Source organism: Hylobates moloch, unplaced genomic scaffold (assembly GCF_009828535.3).
Source record: "Hylobates moloch isolate HMO894 unplaced genomic scaffold, HMol_V3 SCAFFOLD_2, whole genome shotgun sequence".
NCBI lineage: Eukaryota > Metazoa > Chordata > Mammalia > Primates > Hylobatidae > Hylobates > Hylobates moloch.
This window is the reverse complement of record NW_026652277.1, coordinates 33,784,442-33,804,397: the sequence shown is the minus strand read 5'-3', so window position 1 is coordinate 33,804,397 and position 19,956 is coordinate 33,784,442. Positions and strand designations below refer to the sequence as shown.

Here is a 19,956-nt window from a genome sequence, read left to right as displayed (position 1 = left end):
TGGTGGCACATATGCCTGTAATCCCAGCTACTCGGGAGGCTGAGGCAGGAGAATCGCTTGAACCTGGGAGGCAGAGGTTGCAGTGAGATGAAATCAAGCCATTGCACTCCAGCCTGGGGAACAAGAGCGAAACTCTGTCTCAAAAAAAAAAAAAAAAAAACAAAAAAAAAAACCCGTAAGACTTGTGGACACCTTTTAACATTTGAAAATAAAATTTTTTAATGAACATTCTTAAGGGACCACTAACATGTACCTACTGATCAAATTACTTTGCACATATTATATAGCTTAAGCCAACATCACAAATTCAGTTTGGGTTTGGGGAGGTGATAACACAGACACAAGAAATAACAGATATGTGATCTAGGATGACAAGGCTAATGATAAAATTTAAATGTCTCTACTATTTAAACCAAAGGCTACCAGAAGATTCATAATTTAAAATAACTAGAAAAATTTACAGGCCAGGTGCAGTGGCTCACACATATAATCCCAGCACTTTGGGAGGCCGAGGCGGGCGATTCACGAGGTCAGGAGTTCAAGACCCACCTGACTAACATGGTGAAACCCCATCTCTACCAAAAACACAAAATTAACTGGGCGTGGTGGCGCATGCCTGTAATCCCAGTTACTTGGGAGGCTGAAACAGGAGAATCACTTGAACCCGGGAGAGGGAAATTGCAGTGAGCCGAGATCGCGCCACTGCACTACAGCCTAGGCAACAAGAGCAAAACTCCGTCTTGAAAAAAAAAAAAAAGGAAAAGAAAAGGAAAAATTTACGAACGGCCAGGCGCTGTGGCTCACACTTGTAATCCCAACACTTTGGGAGGCCAACACGGGTGGATCATGAGGTCAGGAGATTGAGACCATCCTGGCCAACATAGTGAAACCCAGCCGCTACTAAAAAATACAAAAATTAGCTGGGCGTGGTGGTGCATGCCTGTAATCCCAGCTACTCAGGAGGCTGAGGCAGGAGAATCACTTGAACCAGGGAATCAGAGGTTGCAGTGAGCCGAGATCGCACCACTGCACTCCAGCATGGCGAAAGAGCGAGACTCCATCTCAAAAAAAAAAAAAAAAAACACAAAGAAAAATTTACATACATTGAACATTATACAAAAGTAAAAAATGATTCAAAATATATCAACACTAAAATGGCATTAGGACCAGTGCACAAAACTGTTGACTGCAGTAACATGATAATTTCCATTTCAATTATCCCTTAAAGCTTTATAAGAAGTATTTGAAAGGCAAATCTTTTAAAGAATTTAACTGCTATTTAAACATTTATACATTTTAAAACTTAGAAAGCATAACTAAAATTTCATGATACTAATTAAATTCTAGTTTTTTAAAAAAATCAATCTTTACATGTCACAGTTTAAACAAATGAGCAGTTACTGTTAAAATTCTATGTGTTTGGCTGGGCACGGTGGCTCATGCCTGTAATCCCAGCACTTTGGGAGGCCAAGGCAGGCGGATCACCTGAGGTCAGGTGTTTGAGACCAGCCTGGTCCAACATGGTGAAACCCCGTCTCTACCAAAAATGCAAAAATTAGCCAGGTGTAGTGGCACATGCCTGTAATCCCAGCTACGTGGGAGGCTGAGGCAGGAGAATTGCTTGAACCTGGGAGGCAGAGGTTGCAGTGAGCCAAGGTAGTGTCACTGCATTCTAGCCTGGCCAATAGAGCAAGACTCCATCTCAAAGAAAAAAAATTCTATGTGTTCGTTTTTAAAAGTTAAAGGTTATAATTTCAATGTAAACTATAGCTTTAATAAGGTCATTTTGTTTTCTGTAACAACTTCTTATCCAACAGATTTTTTTTTTTTCTTTTTTTCTTTTTTTGCCTTCAGAGGAAGGTATCACTATTACTTAGGCTGGAGTGCAGGGGTACAATCATAGCTCACTGCAGCCTCAAACTCCTAGGCTCGAGATGCTACTGAATAGCTGGGACTACAGGCATGAGCCACCATGCCCAGCTAATTTTTAGAGACAGGTCTCACTATATTGCTCAGCCTGGTCTCAAACTCTTGGCCTCAAGTGATCCTCCTGCCTCAGCCTTCGAAGTTGCTAGGATTACAGGCGTGAGCCATCACACCTGCCTTTTTATGTACCAAGGTTTTAAAATCACCTTTCAAAAGAAAATATTTTGAAGAAATATATGCCTTAAAAAAATTTACTAAACCAGGTATAGTCAGTTTCATATGTTCCCAGGATTACAGAGTGGAATACAACCTTCTATTTACTTAGTTTAAGTTTTACTTAGTTTAAGTTAATAAACTATGAAGCTTCCAAACGTAAAAGGATCTACTGAGTTCCAAGTCAAAACTAAATGGGAAAATAGAAAAATAATAAAATTAAAACAAAAAGATCTACATTCTTTAACCTAGTAATTAGACTTCTAAGAGACAATATATCTATCAACAGATATAACCAAAAGGTAACAGATAAACCATGGCATTTATGATGTAAGCACTAAACATGTTTGTAAAAATTACTTTAAAACTAATACATCTGTGGAGAAAAGCAGATTACAGAACCATATAAAAATGAGCACTTAAAAAGAAAAAAAAAGGCCAGGCGCGGTGGCTCACACCTGTAATCCCAGCACTTTGAGAGGCCAAGGTGGGCAGATCATGAGGTCAGGAGTTTAAGACCAGACTGGCCAACATGGTGAAACCTCATCTCCACTAAAAATACAAAAATTAGCCAGGCGTGGTGGTGCATGCCTGTAATCCCAGCTACTTGGGAGGCTGAGGCAGGAGAATCGCTTGAACCCTGGAGGAGTTGCAGTGAGCTGAGACCACGCCACTGCACTCCAGCCTGGCAACAGAGCCAGACTCCGTCTCAAAAAAAAACCAAAAAACACTTTTTTTTGCTTTTGACCTATTTTAAGAAGTCCTAAATAAACTGTAGTGCATCCAGAAAATGAAACATTACTAAGTGCTAAAATGAGTTATCAAGCCATAAAAAGACATAGAAAGAACTTAAATGCATATTACTAAGTGAAAGAAGCTAAGCTGAAAAGGCTACATACTGTATGATTCTAACTCTGTGACACTTTGGAAAAGACAAAAAGATCAGTGGTTGGTGGGGAGGGTATAAACAAGCAGAACAGAGAGGATTTTTAGGGCAGTAAAATTATTCTGTACGATATTATAAAACCATAGATACATGTCATTTTACATTTGACAAAACCCACAGAATATACAACATCAAGAGTGAACCCTAATGTAAAGTATGAACTTTGGGTGACAATAATGTCAATTTAGGTTCATCAATTCTAACAAATGTGCCATTCTGTTGTAGGATGATGACACTGGGAAAGCTGTACCTGCACCAAGGCAAGGAGTAAGTTACGGGAACTGTACTTTCTGCTCAATTTTGCTCCGAACCTAAAACTGCTCTAAGAAAATCAAGTAGTTAGTTTTTGAGACAGGGTCCCGCTCTGATGCCCAGGCTGGAGTGCAGTGGCACAATCATAGCTCACTGTAGTCTCGACCTCCAGGGCTCAATCAATCCTCCCGCCTCAGCCTTCTGAGTAGCTGGGACTACAGGCACATGCCAACACACCCAGCTACTTTTTTCTATTAATATTTTTAGTAGACATAGGGTTTCACCATGTTGCCTAGGCTGGTCTTGAACTCCTGGGCTTAAGCAATTCACCTGCCTCAGCCTCTCAAAGTGCTTCAGGTTTCAGGCATGAGCTACGCACACGCACCTGGCCGAAAATTAAGTATTTAAAAGGGAAAAAGAAAAGGTACGAAGCAGGATATGGTTAAAAAAAAAAAAAAAGTTCACAAACAAGTGAACCAAAATATTACCAGAGAACACCTAGTTGTTGAGATTACAGATTACTTTTTTCACAATGATCTAAATGTTCCAAATGTATTATAACAAAGTTACATTAAAGCCCAAATAAACATCTGAAACTACTCCTGGACTGCTCAGTGTATTCCAATAATCTGCCCATCCCCTCATGTGCCAACAGCCAATATCATATTTTTGTAAATTACTTTTTTCTTTTTTTTTGAGACAGAGTCTTGCTCTGTCACCCAGGCTGAAGTGCAATGGCGCGATCTTGGCTCACTGCAACCTCCACTTCCCAGGTTCAAGCAATTCTCCTGCCTCAGCCTCCCAAGTAGCTAGAATTATAGGCACCCGCCACCACGCCCAGCTAATTTTTTGTATTTTTAGTAGAGATGGGGTTTCGCCACGTTGGCCAGGCTGATCTCGAACTCCTGACCTCAGGTGATCCACCTGCCTCAGCCTCCCACAGTGCTAGGATTACAGACGTGAGCCACTGCGCCTGGCATTATCTTTAATAATATTTTTCTTCATGGTATGGTAAGTTCCCCAGTCACCTTTGCTCTTCCTTTTTAAAACTTTGCTTCTGCTCATGCCTGTAATCCCAGCACTTTGGGAGGCCGAGGCTGGCGGATCACTTGAGGTCAGGAGTTTGAGACCAGACTGGCCAACATGGTGAAAACCCGTCTCTACTAAAAATATAAAAATTAGCTGGGCATGGTGGTGGGCACCTGTAATCCCAGCTATTCGGGAGGCTGAGGTGGGATAATCGCTTGAACCTAGGAGGCAGAGGTTGCAGTGAGCCAAGATGGTGCCACTGCACTCCAGCCTGGGCAACAGAGTGAGGCTCTGTCTCAAAAAAACAAGTCTACATACTTCCTCAAAGGAATAAGTTAAGATTTTGCATGTATATAACAATTACAGGAAGCTATAAAAATGAACATTCAGAGGACAAAAAAAAAAAAAAAGGAAGGGAAGGAGGATGGGAGGGAGAAAATAAATACCTGGAAATTCAAAATGAATGGAAATTTAAAATGAAATTTCCCAGAGAACTAGTCCAAGAGATCTAATATCTGAGTAACTGTTTCAAAGAGAAGAGAAAAAAGAGGAGAATTACCAATAAACCTACGAGAAGTGATGGACGAGAGTGGCCATATTAAAAATGCCCAATGAGTACACAGTACAATGGATGAAAACAGACTTATACTAAGGTGTATTATTGTGAAATAGGGACGAGAAAAAGAGTCTACAAATTCTAAGGAGTGAGGGTGAGAGAGGAACAGGTCACACTAAAAAATTTTTAGCTACCAGAATAATTTCAGACTCATCAGCAGCTACAACAGAAGTCCACCATGAAACTTGACTTCAGAATCCTCAAAAATTTTTTTACTATGTACTTTTTCTCAAAAAACTGCTGGAGATGTGGCCCACCAACGTGAGACAAGAAACCAAATAACAGGAAGATAAAGGGCACAGCAAATGGAAGAGTGGAACACAAAAGTCAAAAGTCAAATGAAAGAATCAAGAACATGGTAAAAGGAGATCCAGGGAAGACAAATGTTTACCATATATAAATGGCAACAGTCCAGATTGGAGCAATGTGATTCAGGTGAATGTGACTGGAGCAATGCGATTTAATGGCTGTTATGATTAAAATGCCTATTATTCTATCTTTTCTAAACACATACACACAAAAAACCCAAATGCTCAAGTGTCCAGCCCAGACTTTTATCTCTACTTAACTCTGCTTGACCACGTGTTCATGAAGTTCCTCTTCTCTCCTTTATGACCTGCTAACTGCATTAGGTAACTTTATACCAGAAGAGTTCAGTTTAATCCAATCTTAAAACAAGATACATAGCAGCATATTCCCAAAGACCACTCTCTTACTGGAGATTTTTTGCCTGGCCCACAAAACAGCCTCACCAGATAACAACTATAAATCCTATGTTTCCCATGTTCATGTTCATGCCCACTGGTTTCCCCAAAAAGGGCTCTAGTAGAAATTCTAGGAAGCTGAAGCCAAACTATAAACCAAAAACTGTGTGCAGATTATCATTTTTCATGAGCCTTCATCCAACACTGGCAATACCATCTTTCCCTTAAACATCTAGCTTTTTAGTTTTTTCAAAACTAAACAACACACAGCTGAAAGATACATACATGAGAGGTTAATGTAGAAAAAACAAAAAGCAAGGGAATGCTTGACTCAAAAGTCAGAAAAGAAGATGGAGGAGGGGCCAAAGACACAAGAATGTGATCACAGAGTATTAAAAAAGCTGAAATGCTGCTATAGTGTCCTAGGTCATGGCACATGGGTCTTCAGTTTACTACTCTAAAACCTGGCCAGGCATGATGGCGCTCACACCTGTAATCACAGCACTTTGGGAGGCCAAGGCAGTAGGACTGCTTGAGCCCAGGAGTTTGAGACCAGCCTGGCCAACATGATGAAACTCCGTTTTTACTAAAAATACAAAAATTAGCCAGACGTGGTGGCACACACCTGTATTCCTAGCTACTTGGGATGCTGAGGCAGGATGATCGCTTGAAAGTGGGAGGCGGAGGTTGCAGTAAGCAGAGAACAAGTCACTGCACTCCAGTCTGGGCAACAGTGAGACCCTATCTCAAAAAAATTTTTTTTTGCCAGGCATGGTGGCTCATGCCTGTAATCTCAGAACTTTGGGAGGCCAAAGCAGGTGGATTACCTGAAATCAGGAGTTTGAGACCAGCCTGGCCAACATGATGAAACCCCATCTCTACTAAAAACACAATTAGCTGGACGTGGTGGCAGGCGCCTGTAATCCAGCTAGTCGGGAGGCTGAGGCAGGAGAATCGCTTGAACCCAGGAGGCAGAGGTTGCAGTGAGCTGAGATTGTGTCACTGCACTCCAGCCTGGGCAACAGCAAAGCTCCGTCTCGGAAAAAAAAAAAAAAAAAGAAAGAAAAAAAATTAAAGATAAAAGAAAACTTACATACCTATTTTAAAACATATAAACATTTCATTATTTTGAAAAAGGGAGGAGCACTAAAAAAAAAAAAATTGTAGCCTGAAAACCAACTACAGTTGCAAAAGTGTTTTATCTGACCAACAGGGTTTAAAATTTTTCAATTTGTTGTCAAAACATCTACTTTATAGATACATTATCTCATGTATGGAATGATACAGGGAAAAGTTTATTCATCCCAATAATGTTTGAAATAGCAAATGGTTGGAAATGACCTAAATATTAATATAGAAATAATTATGTTAAAACCATATAGTGTAATATATATTATCAGAAAAAAGAAGTGAAAACTTTATGTGTTGATATGTAATGCTCTACAAGACATGTTAAGTGAAAAAACACAATGTGCCAAAAGAGTGCACATAGCTGGCTACTATTTACTTTTTATAAATATACATATTTGCTGTATATGCACAAATATCTACTAAAAGTTAAACAATTGACAATGCTGGTTGCCTCTAGGTCATCTGCCTGGATAGAGATCAGCTTCAGTATCAGCTTCAGGAGACTGTGTACTTTTGCATAAAACTTGAGTTTTGAACAATGTAAAGTACTGTCTATTTACACACACATTTTAAAAACTAGTAAAAAGGCTGGGTGTGGTGGCTCATGCCTGTAATCCCAGCACTTCGAGAGGCTGAGGCAGGCAGATCATGAGGTCAAGAGATCAAGACCATCCTAGCCAACATGGTGAAATGCTGTCTCTACTAAAAACACAAAAATTAGTTGGCAGTGGTGGCGCACACCTGTAGTCCCAGCTACTCAGGAGGCTGAGGCAGGAGTCACCTGAACCCAGGAGGTGGAGGTTGCAGTGACCTGAGATCGTGCCACTGCACTCCAGCCTGACAACAGAGTGAGACTCCATCTCAAAACAAAAACAAAAAGACTAGCAAAAAAAAAAAAAATTAACCCACAGAACACTTCTAATTCTATACAAGAGTAAATAACTATCTTTCAAAGTTTAAAATACAGAGCGACAAGCTTTTCTAGGATAGAATAATGTATCTAACCAAACTGGACATATCGTTATACCTTATAAAGTTGAACTAAATACAATATGTATACATACATTTGCCCACACCAGAATTTCTAGATTCTTTGTTTTTTTTTTTTTTTTTTTTTTTTTTTTTTTTTTTTTTTTTTTTTTTTTTTTTTTTTTTTTTTTTTTTTTTGAGATGGAGTCTTGCTCTATCACCCAGGCTGGCATGCAGTGGTGCAATCTTGGCTCACTGCAACCTCTGCCTTCCAGGTTCAAGTGATTCTCCTGTCTCAGCCTCCCGAGTAGCTGGGACTACAGGCACGTGCCACCACACCCACACCCAGCTAATTTTTGTATTTTTAGTAGAGATGGGGTTTCACCACGTTGGCCAGGCTGGTCTCAAACTCCTGACCTCAAGTGATCCACCTGCCACAGCCTCCCAAAGTGCTGGGATTACAGGCATGAGCCACCATGCCTGGCCAGAATTTCTAGCTTCTGAGGCCATACTGCACAATTTGGTAGCTATTACCTACATGTGGTTAATTATTAATACTAAATAAAGTTTAAAATTTATTTCCTTGGTTGCACAAGCCACAATATCCAAATGCTCAATTACCATGTACAGCCAGTGGCTACTGTATTGGACAGTAAAAAAGACCCTTTCCATTATCTCACAAAGTTCTCCTGGACAGCCTTTTTCTAGTAGAATCCTCAAAAAACTGTAACTGGGCAATTTGGAAAGGGGAATGAGGTGGTTGGGGAAGATAGGCAGGAGATAGGTTTTCCACATTAGACAGAACTTAGCCTGTGCCAGATAATGTCTTTAATATGATTCATGCTAATTCAATCCTTGTTGTACTTCACTATAATTGGTTTCCTTTGTAAACCTACGTATTTTATGTAATACATGTTAAAACATTTTTTTCTTTTCTTTTTTTTTTTTTGAGACGGAGTTTCACTCTTGTTGCCCAGGCCGGATGCAATGGCACCATCTCAGCTCACTGCAACCTCCACCTCCCAGGTTCAAGCAATTCTCTTGCCTCAGCCTTAGCTGGGACTACAGGCACCCACGAACACGCTCAGCTAATTTTTGTATTTTTAGTAAAGATGATGTTTCATCATTTTGGCCAGGCTGGTCTCGAACTCCTGACCTCAGGTGATTCACCCGTCTCAGCCTCCCAAAGTGTTGGGTTTACAAGCATGAACCACTGTGCCTGGCCTACATTTTAAAACACTCTAAGATAGGGGCTATAGGCTTTACCAAATTGCTATTTTGGACCATGAATATGTAACTAAGTCAAAGAAAAAAAAACAAAAAATAAAGAAAAGCTAAATACCATGATCTATAAACCAACATCCAAAAGAGATTTTACAATCCACAACATGGTAACAAAGTGTACAAGTTCAAATGAAAAAAATTTAACCCTCCTAATCCCACCATCCATAAACCATCTGGCATATTCTTTCAGTTAGAATTTTACACTTATTTGTGTACCTATGCATCAGTATCAACCCTAACATACAAGTTTTACTGAAGGATGGACTTTAGTTTTGGTTGAATTTGTTCCTCTTTTTACACAAGATAGTAATAAAGCTTGAGACTCAGGTTTGAGTTTTCTCTCACTTATGTTAAATATGAGTTCTATAAAAATAACTTGCCTTGCTAAAACTTAAAAAAAAAAATTTATATTCAAGTGCTATTCCTTTTGTGGCACCAAAACTTTATATGTAACACTTAAAGAACTACATGACCATGGTAGAAAGTTAAAAATCACTTGAAATATGAATTCCTCACCTATAAAGTATTCATTTATTCATTAGAAAAAGAACTATAAGAAAAAATGTACATTTCACATATCAATTAAAATACCAAACTTTCTTGCCTTAGTTAATACCTCTGACCAGATTTTGTGCCAGCATAGGCTACTGCCCCATAAGAAGTTTCATGGCAATATTAATATGTTGACATATGTATGTAGACATACATATCAAAATTAGTTACAATATTTTTTTCTGTGCTCTGCTCACTACAATGACAGTAATGGAGTGCAATGGCATCATCTCGGCTCACTGCAACCTCCACCTCCCAGGTTCAAGCAATTCTCTTGCCTCAGTCTCCCGAGTAGCTGGAACTACAGGTACCTGCCATCACGCTTGGCTAATTCTTGTATTTTTATTTTTTATTTTTATTTATTTTTATTTTTTTGAGACGCAGTCTCGCTCTGTCGCCCAGGCTGGAGTGCGGTGGTGCAATCTCAGCTCACTGCAAGCTCCGCCTCCCGGGTTCACGCCATTCTCCTGCCTCAGCCTCCCAAGTAGCTGGGACTACAGGTGCCTGCCACCACACCCGGCTAATTTTTTGTATTTTTAGTAGAGACTGGGTTTCACCATATTAGCCAGGATGGTTTCGACCTCCTGACCTTGTGATCCGCCCGCCTCGGCCTCCCAAAATGCTGGGATTACAGGTGTGAGCCACTGCGCCCAGCTAATTTTGTATTTTTGTAGAGATAACAATGACAGTAATGAGCAGAGCACAGAAAAAAAATTACAACTAATTTCTGTATAGCATTTTGTAGTAACAAGCTTAAAATACACCAAGAAACATGTATGTGTACATTTTAGCTTAAACTTTTTCAAAACAACTGTTTTACCCTTTGCCAGACCTACCACCAAAATTACTAAAAGTACTAAGGTAGTTAAGTCTAGAATAAATCCAAAATTCACAAACTTTTAAAAATGTACTAAAACTTTTTTCACTAGCAAAGTATTTTAACTGGGAAATCATACGAACTAGCAAATGCCAGAAATCAAATTAGAAAGGGGGAGAAGGTTAAGTGTCCATCCGCTTTCTTTAGAAATCTATCCACAAAGTTCTCAATTAGTTACTAAAACACGATTGGTGTAATTGCTTGGTTTAGTCCTCAAGATTATATATTTTTGTTATCTAACATTGTAATATAACAGGCCCTAAAAATAAATGTCCACGCATTTTATTTTATAGCTGTAGCAAAACACATACTAAGCTTATCAAAATTCATCTCCCCTTCTGAAGTCACCTAAGCAAGCACATTACATGCCTACTGGAAAGACAGTGCAATGGTGAAGAATATACACTCTGCACTTTGGCTGCTTTAATTTAAACTCCACCCCACCACTTATTAGCTGTGTGATCTTGGAGCAAGTTAGTCACACAATGTTACTTCATCTGTACTATTAAGAATTACATGAGTTAATATATGTAAAGCATTCAGTGTGGTACTTAACATAGAATAAGTGCTATGTGTAGCAATTACAAATAACGATCTTTCGACATTAAAAATAGCTGTTACAAACAAGGTATGTTTGTTAAGATTTTTTTTTAGTTGCTTACAACTATAAATCCATATCCTTAATTCCATATCCCTATAAATCCAGTGCTGGTAAGATCTGTAATGATTCCACAGAAACTTACTGAATATAGTGTGACTAAACTTCATTTTCCTATTGTTTGTTTCTTTTTTTTTTTTTGAGACGGAGTTTCAGTCTTGTTGCCCAGGCTGGAGGGCAAAGGCAGGATCGGCTCACCACAACATCCACCTCCCAAGTTCAAACGATTCTTCTGCCTCAGCCTCCCAAGAAGCTGGGATTACAGGCATGTGCCACCATACCCAGCTAATTTTGTAATTTTGTTAAGTAAAGACAGGGTTTCTCCATGCTGGTCAGGCTGGTCTCGAACTCCCGACCTCAGGTGATCCGCCCACCTCGGCCTCCCAAAGTGCCGGGATTACAGGTGTGAGCCACCACACCCAGCCCATTTTCCTACTGTTTCTTTGGAATAATGTATCAAAAATTCCAACTGGGAAAAGAAAAAAAAAAAAAACCACTTATATTTCTGACCACATTCTGAGGTTCCAGAAGTGCCCAGAAATGACTATTAGTATTTTAGATACAAAAAAAAAAAAAACTTTTTTTTTTTTTTTTTTTTTGGTGAGACAGGGTCTCTTTCTGTCACCCAGGCTGGAGTGCAGTGGTGTGATCACAGCTTACTGCAGCTTTGACCTCCCAGGCTCAAGGGATCCTCCCATTTCAGCCTCCTGAGTGGCTAGGACACAGGTGTGCACCACCATATTCAGCTAATTTTTTAATTTTTTGGAGAGACAGGGTCTCACCATGTTGGCCAGGCTGGTCTCAAACTCCAGGCTCAAGTGATCCTCCTGCCTTTGTCTCCCAAAGCCTCGGATTACACATGTGAGCCACCAAGCCCAGCCCCTTTCTTTTTCTGGAGACATGATTAGGGACTTTTGAAGGAACACTAGTGATTTTTATGGTAGGGATAGGAGTGGGAAGAACATCTGAGGATTGTGAATCACAGGCTTTGCATTTCTTGCTAACAGCTAAGGATTGATAATTAAAAAGCAGCAATGTGAATTTCCTAGAAAAGAGGGAAAATAGTATGTAAATGCATGGGTATACATGAGTATAAAACATTCATGGAATGTCAACTTTAGTCCCTTACAGTTGACAAACTGTCACCTTTGAATACTGCATTTAAAAATTGAAATCACTGTAAGATATCTTATTCCGACTTTCAGCTGACTTAGAAATTTCAGTCTTCAAGATCACTCAGATATTAAAATGAGACTATAACCCATGCTCATTTCCACTTCTCAAAAAAGTCTCTATGACTAAGACGGTGCAACTCACCAGTACTAATAGATTAAGGAAACTTCTTTGATTTATTTATTTTTTTGAGACGGAGTCTCGCTCTGTCACCCAGGTTGGAGTGCAGTGGCACAATCTCAGCTCACTACAACCTCCGCCTCCCGGGTTCAAGAGCTTCTCCTGCCTCAGCCTCCTGAGTACCTGGGATTACAAAGCACGCATCACCACACCGGGCTACGTTTTGTATGTTTAGTAGAGATGGGGTTTCACCATGTTGATCGGGCTGGTCTCAAACTACTGACCTGGTGATCTACCCGCCTTGGCCTCCCAAAGTGCTGGGATTACAGGCGTGAGCCACCGCACCTGGCTCATATTCTTAACTTTATGTAAATTAAACAATATCTTACTTAAATGTTTTTTGCCTACAGTTTTCTGTCCAAACTAGAGTAAGCTTACATAATTCATTTTGCATATTATCCCTTCTGCAACTTCTGTGTATAAACTGTCTCTACATTGAATTTCTCTAAGTCTAATAATCATGCTCATTAACTCAGATTATAAAATGAAGTGTGAAATTTGTTTCCGTTTTTTTTTTTTCTTTTTGATGGAGTCTTGCTCTGTCGCCCAGGCCAAAGTACAGTGGTACCATCTCGGTTCACTGCAACCTCCGCCTCTAGGTTCAAGTGATTCTCCTGCCTTGGCCTCCCCAGTAGCTGGGATTACAGGCACCTGCCACAACGCCTGGCTAATTTTTGTATTTTTAATAGAGACAGGGTTTCACCATGTTGGCCAGGCTGGTCTTGAACACCTGACCTCAAGTGATTCCCACCCGCCTCGGCCTCCCAGAGTGCTGAGATTACAGGCGTGAGCCACCGAACTCAGCAAGTATATTTTTTTCTTTTAATTGAAAAAATTTGGAATATGAACACCAGAGCCAAATTTACGTGAATTATCGAGGAACTCTGATATAGTGGGTTCTTTCATTAAGCAAAAAGCCCGCTAATTTGCACAGTCTGGTTGGCGTTCAATTGTTCATTAATATGAAGTATATAGCACAACAGATTTGTCAATATGTATTTAAGCTTTAATTACTCTTATTAATAAGCTGTGTAGTACAGAGCACGTTTCCAAAGTATAAAAAAGGAAGCATTAAATCAGCTGACTGTCCAAGTTGATTCACTTATGAAATTAGTGTGGTTTTAAAAAATTCAAGAGCTACAATGTAAAAACAAGTAAAATTATATACTTTCAGTTAAGCTAAAGAAACCAAAATTTATCTCTTACCTCAAAAGGAACTACAAGTCAAAAAAACTTTTTTAATTCTAATAATGAAGGATGTAGAATGAAGATAAAGCTACAAAGAAACACGACCCACTGGAGGTAAGACGGCCTTGCCATTTTCACAGACTAATATCAAACCTAATTTTGACCCAGCCACAATTCAAATGCCAATAGAGTAACATCAGAGTACTGTTTGCCCTAATGTTCAAATTTTTGCCAAATTATCCGTTAAGAGGTAAAATGTTTCCCTTAATTTTCCCTTTCAAGCTCCTCAACAAATTTAATATTTGTGGGCCACATCTTCATGTAACTCAACTCATACAAAGAGAAAACCACACAATAATATCAAACTGAAAATGATACTTTATGTAATGTCCATAGACAAAAATCATCCAGATACCTATGAATGATGGGATAAGCAGGAAAAGCCCATGGCTTTTTTTAAGTGTTTATGATAATGCACAGCAGAAAACCATTATGGAAGCTCACAAACTAGCTGAAGTAAGAAAAAACATGACTTTTGCAGCCTTCAGCAGGGGTATCTCAAGTACGATCCAATTCTAATCAGTTGCTTCAAAAAAAAATCCAGGCCAGGCTCGGTGGCTCACGCCTGCAACCCAACATATTGAGAGGCCAAGGTGGGAGGACCACTTGAGTCCAGGAGTTTGAGACCAGCCTGGGTAACCATCGCGCGATTCCACCTCTACAAAAAGTTTAAAAATTATCTGGGCGTGGTGGCCCGCGCCTGTAGTGCTTGCTACACCAGAGGCTGAGATGGGAGCATCTCTTGAGCCCAGGAGTTTGAGGCTGCAGTGAGCTATGATCGCACCACTGCACTCCAGCCCCAGCAACAGAGCAAGATCCTACACCCCCTACACACAAAATCCAACTATTTAAAACTGTCAAAAATAATTCTACATAACTAGCCTGTGCACAAGGGTATATTAAAAGTACTAAAAATTTTCAGGCCGGGTGCGGTGGCTCACACCTGTAATCCCAGCACTTTGGGAGGCCAAGACAGGCGGATCACCTGAGGTTGGGAGTTGAAGACCAGCCTGACCAACATGGAGAAACCCCATCTCTACTAAAAGTACAAAATTAGCCTGGCGTGGTGGCACATGCCTGTAGTCCCAGCCACTCGGGAGGCTGAGGCAAGAGAATCGCTTGAACCCAGGAGGCGGAGGTTGCGGTGAGTCAAGATCGCGCCATTGCACTCCAGCCTGGGCAACAAGAGTGAAAGTCAGTATCGAAAAAAAATTCATTTCTCACTAAAACTAAACACTTCGATACTATTTTACATATATTCTCAAAATACTTTAGTTTCCACCTTCACACACTTTGTTTTTAGGTTCCCCTACTCCCCATATCTAAACATAACATCCAAGTCTCCCAAAGTCTGCACCAGAACAAATACTGTATCACCCACCACATCCCTAGGAATTAAGTTCCTTAAGGGTTTACATTCAACAAGTCACATATTGTATAACTTTGTATCCTAAAGAACACTTGGTACAACACCCTGGATATATCAGGAGCTATTAATATTTACTAACTCAAAATATAGTTCTTCATCACTTTGCAGTTCTGTTCTGTGCTGCTGAAACAAAACTGCATAAACTGCAAAACTCAAGGGACCTAAATGTGACAGAAACCTCACAGAATTCCTTATTGTTTTATAGTTTACAGTCCTGTAGCCTTGCCCCTATTACCAGATGTAATGCTTTTTACTGACACTAGTATAAGTGGGGTAGGAACAGATCTAGACAAAAGTGGACATCAGAACCTGTCAAAGGGGTTTAAAATGTATATTTTACATACTTATCCTTCATTAGTGTTATATAACATTAATGTCCTAAAGTCAGTTAGCTGTAGCAACAACTTATGAGTTTTTCAGTCAATTTAATTCCCAGGAACATAAATGAAAACTGGTGCCAATAAAAAAACAAGTAAGCAAGCAGAGAAGCTGCCTTGAATTCTGACAAGGTAAGGATAGTTTACATCAACGCAATGAAAAATAAGCCTTTGTGTAGTCTGTAAGAGTTTTTGAAATAGTTTTATAAAAGTCTTTAAAAGTGCCGGGTGCGGTGGCTCATGCCTATAATCCCAGCAATTTGGGAGGCTGAGGCGGGAGGATCACTTGAGGTCAGGAGTTTCAGACCAGCCTGGCCAGCATGGTGAAACCTCGTCTCTACTAAAAATACAAAGATTAGCAGGGCACGGTGGTGCGCACCTGTAATCCCAGCTACTGAGGAGGCTGAAGCAGGAGAATCGCTTGAACCTGGGAGGCGGAGGTTGCAGTGAGCCAAGATCACGCCACTGCACTCCGGCCTGGGCGACAGAGCAAGACTCCATCTCAAAAAAAAAAAAAAAGTCTTTTTAAAAGTCAAAGCAAACTGGTAAACCATTTGCAAAACCACGAGCTACCATGAAAAGAGACACAAAAGTATCTGGCAACCAAGGTCTAGAGCTGGTTCCAGAGTGTGAAAGGTCTTCTGATTGCTAATAAACTCCATTATGCACACAAGATATCTTCACTTAGCTGTGTCATCTCTAAAAAGGCAACAGGGCCCAGAAGTTTTAGTGAGCCAGTCCTGGCAAACCCAAATTATGAAAAATATACCCTCTGCTTAAAGATTAACTACAAACCTACCCTGGGACTAGCTTGCTTCAGTTAAGTTTAAAATGGTGCCTAAATTGAAATGAAAGTCTGTAGCATAGATAAAGAGAAAAAAAAAGTCAAATGGAAAAGTAAATTTAAAAGTTTCTATTTCCAATAAACTGCGTCTCAGAAATCTTCCAGGTGATAAAGACTGGAAGAACAGAGGGATCGAGACCCATTCGCATTCTCTGAGGCGTGCGCACTGCGCGGAAAGCATGAATGAATGGAAGACGGGCGCGTGTGAAATGCAGCAGGTCCGGCCGGCAAGCCGACCGGCTACAGCGATCTGTAGGCCTCGCTCCTCCCCCTTCTCTCCTCCATGACAGCCCAGTCCCAAGCATGGAGGGGCGAGGACAATGTGATACCCCTTCTCACCACCACCATCTCTCATTCTACTTGGAGAGCTTCACCGTGACACACGAGTGTTCATTCCCACCCCAAACCTTTCTCGCCTCCCCTGGCGCAAACACCAGCAACTCTCCCGCGCGCCGGATTAACAGGCGCTCGCCCGTCTCAACTCCCCTAAGCGAGGTCGAAGCTCCTCCGCGCGTGCCGCGGCACCACTCCCGCCTAACCCACCCTCCGGCAACACTCGCCCACCAGCTCCCCAGTCCACCGGTCCAAGGAAGACGTGCGCGCGCCCCGCACCCGAGCCCTGGGGTTGGGACTCTGCAAGAAGGGAAAGGCTGCCCCAGGGCTCCCTCCTCCATCTCACTCCAGGCCGGCTCGCCGCCCACCCTGCCTGCGGATCCCAGTGCTCGCTGGGAGCCGGCCCTGCGCCTTCCTATCACGACGACACCATCCCCACACACCTAGCCCAGAACCCCAGCTACCCTCCACCCTGTAGACACCTCGCGGTTCCGCAGGAGGCGCCACGCCGCCCCTCCCCCACACCGCTCCCCCAGTTCTCGGGCCCCCACCAGAAAGTGTGCGCTACACGCCGCCTCGGCCAGCCTCCGGGACGTCCCCACTTGTCCGCGGGAGGTCAGGTCCAATATGAGGGGGAGGGGGCGGCAAGGGGTACAGTGCGCGCCGGGAACGCCGTCCCGGGGAGTCCCCAGTCAGAAGGGAGACGGAGCGCGGGGACCCGTGGGGGTGGGGGCCAAAGGCAATACTCACCGGTTCGACAGTCGCCATCTTAGATCGATCTGATCGCACAACCGCTCCAGAAGGGGGGGGTAAGAGGAAAAAAATGAGATTCAAACCGGATTGGCCAGCTACTGGCCACGTGACGGATGTGTCCGTTTGGCCCTGGCAGCGCCTGCGCAAGACTGCGGCTGCGTGGGTAACGAGAGGCTTCTGGGAAGTGGAGTCTCTCCCCCACCCTTTTTTTTCTTTTTTTTTTTAAGGCAAAGAAATTTTTTTTTAAAAAGGACTGGTCACGTGGCCGATGGGTAGGGTGCGCGGTTCTCAACGCGGCGGACACTCGCTTGGTGGAGGGTGGTTTCAGTCCTCTGGTCTTCCGCCTAGATAGCTGCGGTCACACTTACTGCCAGGCGAGCCTACTGTGCCCTTTGTCGCCCTGTCCTCCCATCTTCCCCGGAAGGTTGGGAACTACAGGCTCAGCACACACAATAAGGCTTCATTTGCTTAGTTGAGGTCCCAGGACAAGTTGCCTGTGTGTTTATTTAGTTTTCTTTTGATCTCCCACCATTTTCTCTTAGTTTCAAAAAGAGGCGGCGATGCAGAGTCGTTTAGGCAATCAACCCTCCCACGTCCCCTGGCTCAGCTAATGCTGGTGGTCATTTGTTGCCATTTCTGCGAAAGGGGACGGACGGAACCGCCCGCAGTACCCGCTTGCCACCGGCTGGACGAGGGGGAGGGACGACAGCTTTTACTGTCCCAAATCCTGAGATTAAGACCTCAGGGCTAAGTCTTGCGTGGCGGTAAAAATTATTTGGAAGTTCTGTGCAACCGTTCCAATATTCTGCTTTTACGTGCACGGAAATAGCCTAAGTCCAGGTGCCAGCCGGGGAAGCCACTCCGGGCCCCGCTGACTAAGCCCTGGACTGATGGTCTGGAGTCGTTAGGCCGGGTCAACTATGACTCTTGACGTTGACTCATTCTCCTTAGGCGAGTGACTTAATCGCTCGGCGTTTCAGCTTTTTTATTTATGAACCAAAGGGTGATGATACACTTACCTCACAAGGATGTGCTTTGTAATGACTGTAACCGGCTTTGAAAATGCATCGGACCCTAGAAATGATTCATAATAAGCAACTGCGTGCCTTCCTAAAGATCAACTTCTTCTGCCTTTTTTTTTTTTAGCAAAGTTTAAATTTTTTTCTGTTTACTTTGTTTGATTATGATGTACACCAGTGTAGTTTTAAATGTTCGGGACCATTTTTTTTTCCTTTACAACTGCAGCTGCCCTCAATAGAGGCTTTAATGTTCATGAAATTATTGTTATGCTCACAACAATCACTGGCAATCAGAAATTTGTCCCCACACTGGCATCCTACATTTCCTTTCCCTCTAAGATACTGTGCTATCATTTCTCAAGACCGTGTTTTTTGCACAGTTTGGCTACTAATAACAACAAATAGAGATGAAGAAATCTAGTAGATTCCTAAGGTTCTAATGAAGAAGACACTGTCTCATTACTATTTCCCATGCTTTTAAATAATGTTGACACCAGGAAAAGGAGTGTATGCAGGCTGCCTGTGCCTGTGTGTTTATAGTGTTAATGAGGTCCAGAGCTGTGTCATACCTATTATTGAGTACATAATGGATGCTTGACTTGACTAACACCTAATTGAGGCTGTATGAGAACTCAAAGCCATTGCCTGTTCATATGTTTTGGTTTACCTGAATATCAGAAGTGATGAATGAAAGCTTTTGTCTAGTAGGCTTAGCTCTACTAGGTTTTAAAGTAGATAGAATTAACAGGCCAGGTGCAGTGGCTCACGCCTGTAATCCCAGCACTTTTGGAGGCCAAGGCAGGCGGATCACCTGAGGTCAATAGTTCGAGACCAGCCTGACCAACATGGTGAAATCCTGTCTCTACTAAAAATACAAAAATTAGCCAGGCATGGTGGCACCTGCCTGTAATCTCAGCTACTCAGAAGGCTGAGGCAGGAGAATCGCTTAAACCTGGGAGGCGGAGGTTGCAGTGAGCCGAGATCCCACCACTGCACTCCAGTCTGGGTGACACAGCGAGACTCCATTTCCAAAAAAAAAAATAATAATAATAAACAGATAAGTGGATTTCTAATTACAGAGACTATCTACTGTTACTTAGACTATCCAAAATAATTCTGTTGATCGCATTGTTATTTTCTGCTGGTTAGAAGTCCTGTCAGGTTACCTTCTTTGAAGAGAAAAAGACAGCATAGATGTCCTATTTTTCCCCTTCCCTTCCCTTCCCCTCCCTTCCCCACCCTTCCCCACCCTTCCCCTCCCTTCTGCTCCCTTCCCCTCCCCCCTCCTCCCCTCCCCCTCCTCCCCTCCCCTTCTCTCTCTCTCTCTCTTTCTCTCTCTCTCTCTCTTCCTTCCTTCTTTCCTTCCTTCCTTTCTTTCTTTTCAGGGTGTTACTCTGTTACCCAGGCTGGAGTGCAGTGGCATGATTATAGCTTACTGCAGCC

At 42.0% G+C, this 19,956-nt stretch overlaps 1 protein-coding gene across 1 annotated transcript in view; it reads right to left on the bottom strand.

The window, feature by feature from the left end:
• EIF4E (eukaryotic translation initiation factor 4E) overlaps positions 1–18,392 on the bottom strand; it is a 50,444-nt gene extending 32,052 nt beyond the window's left edge. Inside the window, exon 1 of the mRNA XM_032135342.3 lies at positions 17,492–18,392. Coding sequence (XP_031991233.1) covers positions 17,492–17,509 — 18 coding nt within the window. The 5' untranslated portion in view covers positions 17,510–18,392. The remainder of the gene's footprint in view (positions 1–17,491) is intronic.
• Positions 18,393–19,956: the final 1,564 nt, after the last annotated feature.